Source organism: Megalops cyprinoides, chromosome 7 (genome assembly GCF_013368585.1).
Source record: "Megalops cyprinoides isolate fMegCyp1 chromosome 7, fMegCyp1.pri, whole genome shotgun sequence".
Taxonomy (NCBI): Eukaryota; Metazoa; Chordata; class Actinopteri; order Elopiformes; family Megalopidae; genus Megalops; species Megalops cyprinoides.
The window spans coordinates 8401580-8417709 of NC_050589.1; the positions used below are offsets into that span (position 1 = coordinate 8401580).

Sequence of the window (16130 nt, forward strand, 5' to 3'; positions counted from 1 at the left end):
TTTGTGCCAGAACACAGTTGTAAATTATAGTTATCATTATTTGAGCTCATAACAATACATAATCAGACTTTCAATATCTGAGTTACAGCCAATACATTATCATTGTGGTAAATATTCTTTGTTAGGTGACTAAGCTGTAACACGGGATTGTTCCAGAGGGTCACATACTCCAAGCATAAAGGAATACAAAGCACTGCAACAGGACAGCTGTTGCTATAGAAACCAGTCCTTCCAAAATCTCACCATCAAGCAGCACAATCTTACCTTTTTCTCCACCTATATCAGTTTATTGATTACATACGGTATCTCAGTTTATGTTTCAGGTAATAGATGTGCATAACATTATAAATGAACCTTTGTTCTTTCATAGTTTATAGTCCATATAGTGACACAGATGATTTGAAGCCCTGTTTGGTTGTATTTACATGCCTGATGTAATGTTTTCATGTTTTACAAATACAATGAAAATTACAAGGAAGAAAGGGTCAGCGCTGTATTTGGTGGTGGTTGAAAATTTCCAGTCTGTGTAAAAGGTGGTTTTAAAAAAATGTTTAACCAGATTGCATACTGTTGTTGGATATTATCAGCAGTATTCTTATGCTTGAAATCAGAGGTGTCTTAATCTTCCATAAAAACATTCTGTGTTGCTGATTGCACTTCTAGGAGCACAGGTGTCCATGTGTGAGTTAATGCACATTACATCAGAGTTACAAGAACAATGACAGAGGTGCCAACGTACAGCCGATATATTACAAACTCAGTTTTATTAAAAGAGTAAACAAATGCATTTCAACAGACAGGCACATATAGAAATGCATAATTCTATAGTATGCATGTTGGCATGTTGGCCCTTTCATGCATGGCCCTTTTGTATGTTCACACTACCCATGGGTAAACCAGTATCAATAACAACAGCGCTTTCATTTGCTGGAAAAGCCAGTCAACCCTATCAACACAAAGTATATTTTAAATTCTTATAACACACTATGGCTCCTTAATGAAGGACAAATATTATCAAAACAGTATAAAAATGCACAGAGCATGGACTAACCATTGGTTTATAATACTGAGTACAAAAAAAGAGATTCATTTTCAAATCAAATAAACCTGTATGTAACAGTCAGAATATTAGTAATTGCAACACCAGTTGTTTTGGTGTATTCACATGGATAAACTGGTTTCATCCCAAGGAAACTTTGGGTCTAGTCCAATAAGGCACAATACCAGCTATCAACTGCTCCCTGCAATGGACAGAGGGGGGGAAGACAAGGCAACTTTATTCCCTGAAGTTTTGTACTAAACACGTGGCCATGCTTTAGGGAGAGAGAGACAGACACAGAGAGCGGGAACATGTGAGAGAGTAAGAGGGGTGAAGGTAACAGGAAAGAGAAGAGGGGAAAGTGGTACAAATGAAGTGAGAAGAGGCAGGTTGTTGAAAGGCCAAAGGAAGCTGTGAGCGTTAATATTCTTCTTCGTTTCCTCCTTCCTCCTCTTCCTCATCTTCCTCTTCCAGCTGATCCTCTGTCTCTCCCATTCTTCCAATCTCCTGAATGAGTGAAAAAATGTTCATTATTAACAGTCATTCAAAACTTCGCCTGAAACCTGTATTCTGCCTAAAGCGACAGTGGTATTGAGGAGTTCATACATACTAACGTTAATAGTGACAGGCCATTTTTGTGTAAAAATGACTAAAAAATGGTGAAATAATTGAAATGATGTTGCTGAGAACAATGTAAACTCAAGCTGTGTAGGAAGAAGGTGAGATTCAGTTGGGTTTCTTCTGAAATTTTCTGCAAAGAATTTTATTTATTATTACCTTTTAAAAAGCATTAGAACAGGCACGTGCTTCCTTTAAAACGATATGTTAAAGGAAACAGCGCCTATATCTTTTTCTTGAGAGATGACCGTTGCCTTTTATGGTAATGGTAAGTATAAAACATAGAGTGGAGTTTTGGTTCGTCACACATGGGAGTGCTTGCTTCCATAAGGAGGCTGACTCACACAGATGTGCCTTTCTGACTCACCATGGGTTCCTGGGCAATGATTCCCTGGCCCTGTGGTACCTCCTCCCCTAAGGTGTCTGCAGACAGGCAGGGCACAAAAAGCAGGGCACATTATGTCAACGTGATGGTGCTGCAGTGTAAACTTTCTCAACACATCACGGACAAGCATGTTCTGGACTTTTGTGGGGCCTAATCTCACCAATTTCCAGCTCCCCATCATCCTGAATGTCTTCCAACTCTTTGTCCTCATTTATCTCTTCCGGCCTTTCTGTCTTCATGTCATTGGTCTCAGCGTCTCGCCAGTGGTTGAACGGTGGCCTCTGATTGGTTGAGAGAGAATTCGGGTCCTGTCTCTGGTTGTAATTGTTTTTCTTGATTATACTATTCCAGCTGAAGCCACAGAGAGCAGAGAGCATCACTCATCGATTGAGACAGATATTACATCACTGAACTGAAAAAAAGAAACTCAGAGAAGTAGTAAAGAATGTCCAATCTACCTGTCCAATCCTTGGTCCTGTCCTTCTTCACCTGCCCTTTTTTCCACAGTAATCACCACAGGGTCCTTCTGATTGGCTGAGCGGAATCTAGCTAGCCCATCATCCAGAACTTCTTGTTGAGTCTTTTGTTTGGATTTGCTGATGGGAGGATGTGTCACCTGTGTGAAAAGGGATGAGAATGTGTTAATTTTACTAATTAACACTAACTAAATCCATCCTTTCTGCCATTGAGAGAAAGCAGGCATATTTGTAATACAGCTCTACTATTGTTGAAACAATAATATTCTTAAAGACACACTAAAGCGCAGTTTGATGAGTCATGTCTGTGTTTTTATTGTTGCCACAGCTGTTCAAAAACATAAATCGCCAGCCTTTAAAAATTAAAAGCCTCAACTTTTTAAGCCAATGGTTCTCATATATTACAGCCTGGCCAACTTAGAGGCAAACAGGCAGTTGTTGAAAGGAGCAGACAAGATCTATTTCTATTTTGACACTTCAATCTACTTCAGCATGGGTTGACTGGTGCCACCCTGTATTTATTCAGATTGCTTAACATTGAGCTCTTTGTTGAGCATTACATTTGATAAAAAAATATGCCTGTATCTTGCTGGCATATGCCTGAATCCGCTGAAAGCCCTGCACATAAGAAACAGTATGTGGTAACCGCAGTCTTTCAGTTCTATACATGAAATCCAGTCATACGAATATTGCGTTTAACAAATGATGGAGGCGCTAATTGCTATCTGAAAATAATGAACTTTTTCAAAGATTAATGAGGGCTGAAAGATTTCGATTTCTCCAATGTGGCCAGGCTCCAAATGAAGTGTTAGCGGTGACATATCCAATCCGTTACAATAAGAAATGATGACTGATTGTGTCAAATTTTGCAAGCAGTGTTTGTTCACAAAAATGTTAAATTGTCTCATGTTAACGTTGTGAAATCCTAGACTTGGACAAGAAGCACTATATACAGAAAAGATTAAAAAAACATTCAAAGACTAAGAGTAATGAGAAAAATACAGGTAAGGCCAACCACAGTTTGAGGCTCTTTTCCAATCCCAGTCTGTTCTTGATGTCTGGGCTGAGTGGTGTTTCCCAGTCCCAATCCTACTGGAGGCCTTGCAATCAGTGGGCCTATGGAAGACTGAGAAAATAAACATGCGTTTCTATAGGGTTTTCAGTCATTACATTACATTCATTTAGCACATGCTCTTATCCAGAGCTGGATCTCCAGTCTGTGATATACATACTTATAAATTATATGTGCCAAGACTGTAAGACTTTGTTGTCACAGAAAAAGCCCAGCTGCACAGGCTGAAGATATTGTACTGTCCTGACTATCCTATCCTCATTGCTTTAGTATAACAGTTCATACAGCCTGTTCAACAACATAATGAATAACAACACCGAAAAAAATACATCCACAACTGGCCCTATTTCATGAATTTCCACAATGTGAGTCAACAAGCACATCCTTCAGTCAGGAACCTTAAGATCAAGCATCTTGGAGTCGGTGTGTTTCTCTGTATCAGGCTGCTGTTGGATGAGCGAGTGCTCCCTCAGCCCCGGCACCTTCTGCAGGGCCTGTCTGAGCTGCCGGAACTCTTCCAGCTGCGCCTGCCACAGAGAATGACATGCACATCAATCATGATGGCTGCAAGTGAGAAAGCACCCCCCCCCCTTCCTCCTCCCTCACCCTCTGACACAGGAGCACAGAGGAGGGCAGAGGAGCACACAGCAGAGCCCCCCCCGGGGTCTCACCCACCTGGGCGCTCAGCAGCTGGGAGTGGACCTCCTGGTGAGACTTCCTCATGAGCTTGCTCTCCTCCCTCAGCTTCATCACGGTGTCTGAGAGGCAGAGAGGGGGATAAAACGAGCTGATGAGGATGGGAAGACTGTGTCAGACTGCGCGGCGGGGCGGTTTTCCCGCCCACGCGTCACTGTGCCTGACTGCGGTGCGCATTCCGACACTGTGATGCAGCGCCCATGATAGCAGGGAGGCGCCTGCCTCACACAATGCATATTGCGTCTTTACGCTCAAGCGCTGAATGCATAAACAGTAAGTTGGCAGACCCTGCAGGGACGCTATGTGGTCCTGGCTCTCGGTGCGCTGCAGCACCCCCTGGTGTTGACACTCCTCCAACGCTCTGCGCTGAGCCAAGTGCAGCTCTCCATTTTCCGTCTGCAGGGACTGGAGCTGGCTGCGCAGGTCTGCATGCTGGTTCTGCAGAACATGCACGCACAGACACACACATACACACACGCGCACACACGCACGCACGCACACACACAGAGCTTTCGATGAGGAACAGATGCACACAGCGAAGTCCTTGAACAGCAGCCTACACAACAAAAGCAGATTTCCCCCCCAGATTTCTCTGACTCAACCTGGTATAGAGAAAAAGGAAAATAGGTGCTTTTGGCTATAATATTATATCAGAATTAACACCTACGCTTAACACTTATGAATTACCACAATTAATGTGACAAAACTGAATTCTCAGAATTCAAGTCTATTTTTTGAAGAAAAAAAAAAATTCAACAAAAAAGTCTATAAGGTTATACAGAGTTCTCATGGTTTGGAAGCATACAGTTAAGACACATACTTTCCACACTTACTCACTCCACTACAACTCAAAAGAGCAACATAAATTTTTACCTTGAGGATACTGTTCTGAGAGCTCAGGGCACTGTATCTGTTCATGGCATCCTGCTGTTCAGACACAGAGAAACAGTTTCACTGTGAACTGCACCACAGACACTATTACTACATTTTAAAAACTGATGCAGGGCTTATTAATTTCCTACCTTTTCCTTGTTCAAGGCCTCCTGAGCTTCCAACTTGTACACCAGAAAATCTACATGAGGTTTGAGAGACACAGAGACAGAGTGAACGCAAGATGAGCTTCGGAGGGGAGAGGGTGACACGTCCAGGACACTGAGAAGGAAGTGAGTGACAGAGGGGAGGGGGGGGAGGGGGGAATACAATGACCTCTGACCTTCTTTTGTCTTCTTGTGCTCTCCTCTCTCCTTCTGGAGAGATCTCTCCAGGCGAGACCGATGCTCGTACACCACTGAGGTGAAGACACGTTGAGGGGAGGTGAGAGGGAAGGAAAGAAGAAACTGAGTACATAAATCTTGGTTTTATCTACAAAAAGCAAAAACAATACTGCTGTTTCCAATACAGCACTATTACCTTAAAATAATAACTCAAATGACTCAAGTACACTGATCTACAAAGCTTCACTGGACGGGTGAGGAACTAACAAATTATGCTTGTACTTAACATGTATATCTAGACAACCAGTAAGTATTGTTAATTTCAACACAAACAACATTTTACATACACAATGTAATGTGATATTGCATAGCATGTGGTAATTGCCAGAACAAGCCACAGAGGAAAACAGTTTTGTATAGGTATTACTTGTCTTGCTGTGGGGAATTCATCAATAAGTCAACAGTAAATCCTCAGAATAATATAGGTATCTGAATGAAGTAATGTTGGACAACCTAACAGCAGTACGAAAACAGCTTCAAGTAGGTGACCAATAATTGTTCAGATGTAAACCACGTAACCTCTTGGATTCGCTCTCAACTAAAAGTAATGAGTTTCCTTCAAAGTTTTCAGCTCAAATGTCAATTCTACAAATAGTAAATTAGCATGGAGGTACACAACGTACAAGTTAAATATGGTGCAAGTTTGCAAAAGTGCTCCTCTGACATTAAGTTGCTTTCTATGGAGCTAGTTAATATTTTGGGATCTTTATGTTAAGAACACTTTCCTGCTTCATGGATCACTTATACAACATAAGTTCCAAGCTTTTAACCATGAGACAACAGTGACACTCTGGATGACCTTCAATAATACCCTTTTGACCGCTGTACAGAAGAAACATGCTCTCTTCTGCACGACCTCGATCTAACTCACTTCTCATACAGCACAGAAGCAGGCAGGAGTCATGTCTCTCACTCTGAGATCTCTCTGCTACTACAACGAAGTACGCTTAATGCACACCTTTATCACCATATTTCCAACCGAGATCATGCAGTCAATTCTACATTTACATTCACATGTATTCATTTGGCAGACACTTTCATTCCAAAGAGACTCACAAGCGAGGATTTTGTTCTGTCAAAGTCAGACAGAATTTTATTCTGCTGAAGTCAGACAATCTTTTAGGCACGCTCACCCTCTCAAACCCACCCCATCGCCATGGCTACGGCAGCATCCACATCAGACCCAGCGCTGTGGGGGTGCTTAGGGGTGCACTGCACCCCCCTAGACGGACCTCAGTGCACCCCCTGTTGTCTCCTTATATCCCATAGTATTTATGACTTTTTGTGCCCCCAACCCTAACCCTAACCCTAACCCCCCCCACACCCGTGGATTGCAATGCACCCCTCTGTATTTTCTCCTGGTTCCAGGCCTGATCCACGACGACCCCCCCCGACCCCCCCGCCCCCCCCCCCCACCCTCACCCTGCAGCTGCGCGGTCAGGGCCTCCTGCTGCTGCCTGCAGCGCTGCGTCTGCGCGCGCAGCTCCGCCGTGCACTCGTGCAGCCGGGACAGCAGCAGCACCACCACCGCGCAGGCTGCGCAGGCAGCCAGCACGAACAGCGCGGTCACGGCACTGCACTTCTGCCGGCGCCAGCACAGACCCAGCATCCTGACAGCCGGGGCCGAGGAGCGTGCACGGGACCCGAGGCAGAGGCAGGGGCAGGGGCCGGCCAGGGGGCTGGGAGCATGGAGTGGGAGGGAGATTCAGCCGCTCCTGGGTGCTGGCGGATGCCCTGATTATTCTGAGCGAGGCATGATGACTCTGTAGGAATCAATACAATAAAGTCACACAGTTATTATGCTCAAATCCTTTTATGCACTGATCATAATACCACATAACAGCTTAAACCTAACAAAATCTTGCTGAATAATTCTCTTTGTTATAATGATCTTACAGTAATGTACTTTGTGTAGTTATCCTTACTTAACAAAGTTTTGTTTTTTACTTTTTGACAGTATAATGTGCTAATTTTAAACTTTATGTGAAAAACAGGTCAATGTCTCCAGCAGCAAAATGTGCACGAAATACCACAGAGAAACTTTATATATGAACTTCTGCAGGAAGTTAAATTTGAATGTCATGCTGAAGATAACTGTCAACCGCATTGCACCATACTGTAAAACAGACATCTGCTAGCCACTGCTCCATCTCCTACTCCTAATATTACCATTAACATTAATAATCTGGAACACTTTTAATGATATGTCATTAGGAAAAATACATGTAGTTATCGCAGAGCTACATCATAAACCACTATCTATCCAGTTTACAACTTAATTATTCTTCAGAAGTATTACCGCGACACATTCAGTAATTTCTTTTCATAGCTAGCAAAGCAAACTAGATTGACCATAGCAAGCCAGCAAGCTAGTCAGGTGGAAAGGCTATCATACCGTATAGCGGGAAACCGGGCCAGAGAAATCGCCGATGTGTACACTGGTTCAAAACTCTGCGTCTCCCCTCCTTCCCTGCTTGTTCCTTTTTCTCTCGGTTTCCTTTTCACATCAGTTTCCCCCTGAAATTTTCTCCCTTTCCTCACCCACTTTTCCCAGGATCTTGTGAGTAAAAAGTGTTTTTTTCCCTGCCTTGTCTGCTTTCAAAAAGTAGCTAGCCAGCTAGCTAGCTACAGTTAACTAGCTAGCTGCTTCTTTTCCCTTTTCTTACCACACATACCGTCTTTCTTCAATCCTTTGCGCAATAGCATTAGCAAACAAAACCTGCAGATCAGATCAATACACCACACTCCGGACACGTAAGTGTGAATGTGTGTTTGAGAGCGAAGCAGAGACACCCATCGCGCCGCACTGGTGCGTAGATAGACGTCTTGTTGTGTTGATGTCAAAATGTGGAGAGGAGCCCCGACTGCCCCTGTGAGGTTGCCAGTTTGAAGAAACCCTCTGTTCGCGATTTATATATATATAAAAAAAAAGATTGATCACTCACGTGCCATCCCCAAGGGATATACTGAATATCTATTTTAGTGTGCATGCACAGATAGTAACTGCTCTTACAGGCTGTCTCAATAAACAAGTTGCCAAAGTCCCATGTTCAAAGGAATCAGGCTATCACAGGTATTGCAGCCATAGATACTGCGAAATTGTATTATTATACATACATGATAGTGTGGTGGAAAAAAAAAACCCTAAACTGTACAATAGTGTGGTAATAACAGTATTAAAAAGAATGCCTGGCTTTTGACCTAAAATATTTATGGTCAATTGGTAAATTGTTTTTCAATTAAAAAAACAATTTACCAATCGACCATGAATATTATATATATGTATAACATATGTCAGAGACAAAACGATGCATTTTCAAAAAAATATATTGTTTTATGAGACGTGGCTTCTAGTTCAGAAGTTCACTATATCTGTAAACACTCAGTTAACCATGCATGATATAGTTGTATAATTACTATAAATAGAAATATCATAACAGACCTAAATGTTATTTGCAGATATATCCCTTGCAGGAAAAGTAAAACTGTCAATAACATAACGATGGATAGCGTGACAGTAGCTCCAATGGAGATTATGGTAAAAAACGTGGCAACCCTTGCGTGTTCCCTTTCTCTCGACACTCTGCACAGGAAGTTTGGCAGAGACAGTGATCAGGAAGTAGGACAGATCGCGAAGAACGGAAAACTAAGTAATAAAACGTGTTCTCGCCAAACGTAGATACTTGTTACAGTGCTGGTTGACTCAAGTACATATTTAAACTTAACGGAGGTGTGTCTTTTATAGTAATGCTGGTATTTCAGAAAACTATATTAAATGACTATCTACAGTTTCGGTGTGAAAAACAAGTGTTCCAGTGAAAAATGATGTCTGGATAGTGTTGCTATGATCAGAATAGTTAGAAATTGACCTTAATACAAATATATTTTATAACAAGCACATTTACGTTCTGGAGTACAGTACAGTTCAGTTTTTTTTATGTGTTGCTGCACTTGGAAAACCATGAACTTATATCTGGACACTGTGGGGACTATGGTTGAGGGATATGCTTGCATTGTCTGGATGGAGTATTTGGACAATGTGTTGAATGTCAAAGGGCAAATCATTTCCTGTGGTGCAGTGCTGGGACCTTTTTATTTTGCAATACGCTATTGGAAAGTACAACAAAGCAATCTATTTTTGTTCAGTTTGTGTAGGGCATTGAAATAACTTTAAAAATGTAGCCCCACCCTACGTTCTGTCTGTATGCCCTGAGATACATGAGTGCATGATTTTTTAAATAACTTTAAAGACGAGATCATATTGGTGTCTTTTATTGACATTAGTCAAGTGGGAGTCACTGGGATCGATGCGCATCTGATGCACTGATAAGTCTTCTGATTCGAGAACGCAAGAACGTATTCATGTTGTGGTTCCCACCTGACTTGATATTATTACGGTTTTACTAGTTATTAAGTGGTTCAGGCGTGGATATATGATTTTTAAATGTAGATATTGAACGTTTTTGCTGTAAACAACATAAAAATAGACATGGTGGCATTACCATTTGTGTTATGATATGACATAAATGTGTCTACATTTTTTAAAGAGTTAGGTCTCAAGAGTATGTTTTAGATGTATTATTCTTTCTCAATAAATTCTGTAGTGAGCTAACTATGCTAACTATGTCCATCTCTCTGTCATCAACACAAGCTGCCTAGCTGACTCCATTGCCTGTCTAGCTTAATATTTTTATCAGAAGTAAAGACAAATGAACGTGAAGTGACTGATGGCAGCTTACTTATGTACGTTGTATGGACAGAAGTCTGAATAAGAGGTGCAGGGTTTGGAGGTGCAAGCAGTCATCGTTTTCGAGCCTGGGAAAAGAGACAGTACTTGGTATGTTGCTCATGGTGGGTGTGCAAAATAAAATATGCCATCAGTGCCATCAGCCTTTATTCATTTTGTGCTTTTTCGATTTTAGTTTTGACTCATTTTATATAGGATACATATAAGAAGAAATATACCGAATATACATAAAATGTGTAACAAATATACCATTCAATACAGGACGTGGATATCTATATATCAAATCACCGTTCGCCTTAACAGCAACCCCGAAGCTGACCCTAACCATTTCCGCAGTCCTGACTCGTGGCCAAAAATGCAATGATCGCCATGACCGTATACCTTACAGTAAACCTGTCTCCAACCCTATCTGTTGTTTTGGTGGTATTTTTTTTTAAGTTGATCATAGTGCATGACTAACTCAAATTCAAATTACTTAGTTTGGTGCTTAGTTAATTCATTGTTCTGGGCGGTATTACAATAAATGTAACATAATTGTAGTTTATTAAACAATATGATTTTTAAATGATTCTGTTTCATGTATATGTCCTTGATTGTACAACATTTCGTGCTATTTTAATATATTCAGTTTGTACTAACACGTCAGAAGTGGCTCTGGACATGAGCGTCTGCTAAATGACGATAAATGTACAATATATCCATACAGGGGGCGCAAATAAAAAGAAAAAAAAGATGGTAAATTGGTTGGCCTAAGGAGGCCACCGTACTACGCTTACCGCCGGGCTCCGGAAGCAGTGCCACGGGACAGGAATTAAAACGTGAGGTAAACAAACCAGCCGCAGGTATAGGACATCTTTCGGTTATTTGCCTGATGGAATTGTGCCTTGGGTTTTGTGACAGTTTTGCCATTGCCAACGTCCCGAAGAGGAATGTGAGTATCTGTACGATGGTGCAATTCTGCTGCTTGTTGAATCGCTAGTGCGACACATTCTACCTAGCTGGCTACTAAGCTAGGTAGCTAGCTATTTAGCTAGCTTGCTACAGTAACACGTTCTACCCCCATCTGAACAAGAACATCTAGAAAGTTTCCCGGGAGCAATTATCACTGATTTTCTACTTACGATCCGACCGCTGTCAGAAGTTTGTCACTAGTTTCTGCTAGCTAACTAACTAGAATATAACGTTAGCTCAAACCGATAATTTGGCAGCTAGCTGGCTAACTCAGTGTGATATACACAACACTGTAATCTGTCATTAGTTATAACTTAGTCATTATGGGGAGAAAATTGTCTTTGATAAAGCAACCACGATGAAAGGGAAATCAACCATGAATTGTTTCCTAAAATTTAATTTTTCTTTTCTAATTTAAAGCGTTACGGATTTAATCCGATTAGAAACTATATAGTGCCCCGAAGTAGTGAAATTTGTTAAACGATTCCTCAGCAAAACAAAACGTACAATACAAGGGAAGGGGGTTGTGCTAAAATAGAAGAATACACTACCTGTGTTAGGCCACGTGTAGAATGTTGTGGTCAATTGTCAAATGTTTTTCATTTAAAAGTAATGAATAAACTTAAGAACTACAGACAATGACAACAAGACAAGTCCCAGGTTGTAAACAGGAAATCGACAATCGAGAAGTAAGGTGTAAATGAGTTTAAAGCACATTTCAAGTGACGTGACACTCAAAAGTATCTCTTCATTTAGAGAGTTAAACATTGCCAGTATTTGTAAAGGAGTCAGAGACATCCTTTAATAAAAATCGTGACACAGTAAGAGGTTCACAGTAAATTATAGGCTACTGAGCAAAGATGGGCTGAACGGCCTGTTGATGTTATTGATTCTTATGCTTTATGATTCTTCTATGTTCTGCAATATTTCAGTATTAAAATTGTGTAATTATGAAGTAATGGCATGCTGTAACTGTACTGAATGATTGATCATCAAACTGTTTTATTAATATATGTCATGATTTTCCCAAGGGGATATTAAGGGCAATAGTTTTGTTTCTTAATGAGTTCCCCTTCCCTCCCTATTTCCTCTCTATCTTTCTCTGTCCCAGGTCTCTGTACCACCTGCATCATAACCGTGTTGCAGTGTGATTGTGTGTCCTGGATTACCTTGTAAATACCCTGTCAGTAAGCCTGACGATCAGAGCATACCCATGTCCAGGAAGCAGTCAGGAAAGCCGGTGCGGGGCAACAGGAAGTGTGACGTGGAAAGGAAGCGAGATGAGAGGGCGGTGCGCAGGGCTTTGGCCAAGGACAGGAAGAACCGCCCCCAGGGGGATGACGAGGGCGCGGAATTCATCAGCTTCACCAATCAGCTACAAGCGCTGGGCCTCAAACTGAGAGAGGTGCCCGGGGATGGGTAAGGGCCATGGAGTGTGTGAGCATATATATATGTACGTCTCCTGGAGTGTTTAGTCATACGTGAATGTTGATTTGTGTTTGCCCTCCCTTCTGCTCTCCCTCAGGAACTGCCTGTTCCGGGCCCTGGGGGACCAGCTGGAGGGCCACTCCCGGGGGCACCTGCGGCTGAGGCAGGAGACGGTGCAGTACATGCAGGCGCACCGGCAGGACTTCGAGCCCTTCGTGGAGGACGATGTGCCTTTCGCTCAGCACGGTGAGGGAGGGAGGGAGGGAGGTGGAGGAGGGAGGGGGCGGGTGGGAGGGGGAGGGAAAAGGAGGGAGAGCCTCAGACAGATGTTGCCCGCAAGCGCTGATTTAGGACCAGTTTTGCCGTTGAGCTCATAATAGTTAAGGTTGGAATTGTGGTTGAGGAATTTGGTCCTAGATCAGCAGTTAGGGTTAACTTTTGCCTTGGTCGAAGGTAGAGGGAGGGGGAAGGAGGGGGGAGTGGGAGTGGAGAAGCAAAAAGATAATGGAATGAAGGCGGGCTATAGGCAGGTATTTTGAGAAGACAAGAAAGTAGAATCTCCTGGTAAATGATTAAGACTGGATGATGGCAGTGGAAAGGTAAAATGCTGAGGTTAGCATTAAAGTGATATTGCGTATTTCCGTTTCTTTTCCTCCCTGCAGTGGCAAACCTCTCTCAGCCAGGCACGTTCGCGGGAAACGACGCAATTGTGGCATTCGCTCGCAGCCAGCAGCTGCGGGTGGTCATCCACCAGCTCAACGCTCCTCTGTGGGAGGTGATAATGCTGACAAAACCGCTGCTTAATGATGATGTCACTGTTTACCTCCCCCCCCATTTCGTTCCTTATTCATTTATTCATTCGTTTTGTTTGTAAAATCTCTCATTGATATTTTTCGGTTCTGCACAAATGCCTCGTACTGTAATTAAAGCAGAACCTTGTCCGTTTTTAATGTCCACATTGTGTTCACCCTTTTTAATTGGTCAGATGTAAAGAGACAGTAAGTAGGCAGCAACTCATGTTGACTTAGCATTGGTGTGTTTTGTTTGTTATAAGTTATTTGTGTTTGCGGCGTTCTCACGGCTCTTCTCTCTCTCGCCTTCTCCTCTCTTTGTCTCTCAGATAAATGGCTCAGAGAAACCCGTGTGTCGAGAGCTTCATATTGCATATCGGTACGGCGATCACTATGATAGTGTGCGACCGATTGGAGACAACTCTGAGAACCCCACTCAGCTGCGCATCGAGGTCTGGAGTTCTTCAGCTGTCCACGGTGTCTGAAGTGTATTTCAGACATTACCTTTGTGCTTGTGTTAAGAGATTGGAGATTGATTTAGAGTGGTTGATTATACTGGGGTCCTGTTTTAGTTGTGCATTGTTTCCACATTAGGTCTAGAAGTAACTGATGCCATCACTGCTCTGAGGCTGTCTGAGATTAGTAGTTAAGTGTGAGGTTTTATTTGTCTCTCTTCCATCCTCTCATTCCTGTAGAATCTGAACCGTTCAAGAGCACTGGGTGAGGCTGGGTGTCCAGGTGACAAACAGAACATCCCCCTCTCCACTTCCCCTGAGGAGGATGATCTCATTCTGAGCTGTCTCGAGGCCCACAGTCCTGCTGGTCAGTGAACACAACGGTGTCTGTGGGCTGGTGCTTCTCAGCTGTTTTATTACCCTATTATCTTGGTTCATTTTCTTGAACGCTGTCTCTCTCAGGTCAAGGAGAGGGTCATGGTCCGTTCAGTGGTGCCGCACTGAGTTCTTCGGCAGAGGGGCTGGAACCCGCCTACTGGGAGGAGTCTGGAACTGTGCCACGCCCGTCAAACCAAATTGCACCAACAGAATGCAGTGACAACAAGTCGTCAAAGGAGAGTGGCACCTGCCAAAGAGCCAAGGCATGCAGTGACTCCACCCTCACTTTCATTCACTGCTACCAATTCCTTTCTCTCAAATCAATGTTTTTTTTTTACTCATTTCTTTTCTCGTTTTAAAGGAGGTTCTCTCTTTAAAGATACATCACCTTTACTGGCTGTTCCTCTGTCTCACAGATGTCAAACAAACAGAGAAAAGAACAGCAGCGTCTGGAGAAGAAGAAGAGACAGGAGGAGAGACACCGACAGAAGGCTTTGCTGAGCCAGGCTGGACAGGACCAGAACCTGAACCCCTCTGAACCTGTCACGTTGGTACCAGCTCTCAGCACCCTCAGCATTTAGGAGAAACTCTGCTGGATGCGACCTGACGGGTCGCATAACCAGACCTGTAAAATCAGGAGTGGCTTCGCCATGGTTTTAGCATCCAGTCACAGGAATCACAGTTTCATAAACCTCTGTTTCTGCAGTGTACCGGGCGTCTGCGTTTGAATGAGTGCGCGACTGCGGGTGTGGCTGTTTGCGAGTGTGTGTAATGCTGAGATGATGAGTAATAGTTTCCACTCTGGAGAGACGCCGTCTGGGATGTTTAATTGACACATAGACGCACTTAGCCACCGATTCTCCCTCTGTCTCTCTGGATATTTGCCTTAATCTGATTGCTTACTCTTTCTGACTCCTGCCACAGAGGAAAGGCCAAATGGAGTTGAGAAAGACCAGGAATAAAGACTGTTTGGGCAGTTTGAATCTGCTTCAAAGAAATGTTGCATCATTTTTTGTGATGTGCTGCCTGTTGCATTTTCTTCACCCTTTATTTTAGGTGATAAAGCAGCATGCTCTTCAGTAGCTGTCTGTCTGGTTTAAAATGATTGCAATAAAGGCCTTAGAAAGGTACTATATGCTTTCTGGAATCAAGTAGAATGTAAAAATAAACAACTCAACCTTTGCAGCATTTTTCTTAACATGTCAAACTTTGTGTCACATGGCAGTTGTTTTGTTTTTTACTGTTTGGTGTATATACTTGAACCCTTTTCCTTACGTACAGTGGGTGACAGAGTTATTGTAGATGCCAATGAACAGTACAGTATATAGGTGATAATACAAATGACTGGTTCAGTTTTACAGTCTCATTTGTAAAGGTTCAGGGTGTGTCTGAGTGGCCCAGGTTCAGTCTGAAAGAATGTCTCTACAGAAGGAAGAGAAGGAGCTTGTGTGGCTGCAGGACTGGTGGGGCCTTCTTTCCCCCGCTGAAGGGTCAGAAGTGAAAACCAGTGCGGGGGCTTTCCACAGGTCAACTGATGCCAAGCCACCGAGGGGTTGGTAGGATCTTTACAAGGGTCTGCTTTGTGCACCAGTTTTGCAGTGCACACAAGTTGCAATCAGTAGCTATTTCAAGGCGAATCAGAGATTGCCAACCTGGCAAAAGTGTTCTGGGTATATAGTATTGGCAGTGGAACAAAAAGATGTCCCCCATCCCCCCAGTAACACAAGCTGCACACTTTAACATCTCACAGTCATAACCAGTCCGGTGGCTAGTTAAGCACTACTTTAAAAAGCTTGCATCATGAGATGGTAAGTGCATGT

The 16130-nt window shown here is 42.9% G+C and overlaps 2 protein-coding genes across 4 annotated transcripts; one reads left to right on the plus strand and one right to left on the minus strand.

The window, feature by feature from the left end:
* Positions 1 to 833: 833 nt before the first annotated feature.
* Positions 834 to 8378, minus strand: LOC118780933 (Golgi integral membrane protein 4-like). Of its 3 annotated transcripts, none has more exons than XM_036533713.1 (13): positions 8236 to 8378; positions 6983 to 7323; positions 5500 to 5574; positions 5309 to 5358; positions 5160 to 5213; positions 4574 to 4724; positions 4266 to 4348; positions 3989 to 4117; positions 3534 to 3644; positions 2501 to 2658; positions 2203 to 2393; positions 2025 to 2080; positions 834 to 1546 (listed from the first exon to the last, which is right to left on the minus strand). In XM_036533713.1, the coding sequence occupies exons 2-13, from the start codon at positions 7167 to 7169 to the stop codon at positions 1460 to 1462; spliced, it is 1332 nt and encodes a 443-aa protein (XP_036389606.1). In that variant the 5' UTR covers positions 7170 to 7323; positions 8236 to 8378; the 3' UTR covers positions 834 to 1459. The 3 variants fall into 3 exon arrangements, with proteins under 3 accessions (XP_036389606.1, XP_036389607.1, XP_036389604.1); XM_036533714.1 differs by having other exon boundaries at positions 5160 to 5210; positions 7956 to 8378; XM_036533711.1 differs by having other exon boundaries at positions 7956 to 8378.
* A 2748-nt stretch (positions 8379 to 11126) lies between these two features.
* Positions 11127 to 15491, plus strand: otud3 (OTU deubiquitinase 3). The gene is made up of 8 exons (XM_036534041.1): positions 11127 to 11238; positions 12370 to 12677; positions 12784 to 12932; positions 13349 to 13461; positions 13807 to 13929; positions 14173 to 14299; positions 14395 to 14573; positions 14727 to 15491. The coding sequence occupies exons 2-8, from the start codon at positions 12472 to 12474 to the stop codon at positions 14889 to 14891; spliced, it is 1062 nt and encodes a 353-aa protein (XP_036389934.1). The 5' UTR covers positions 11127 to 11238; positions 12370 to 12471; the 3' UTR covers positions 14892 to 15491.
* Positions 15492 to 16130: the final 639 nt, after the last annotated feature.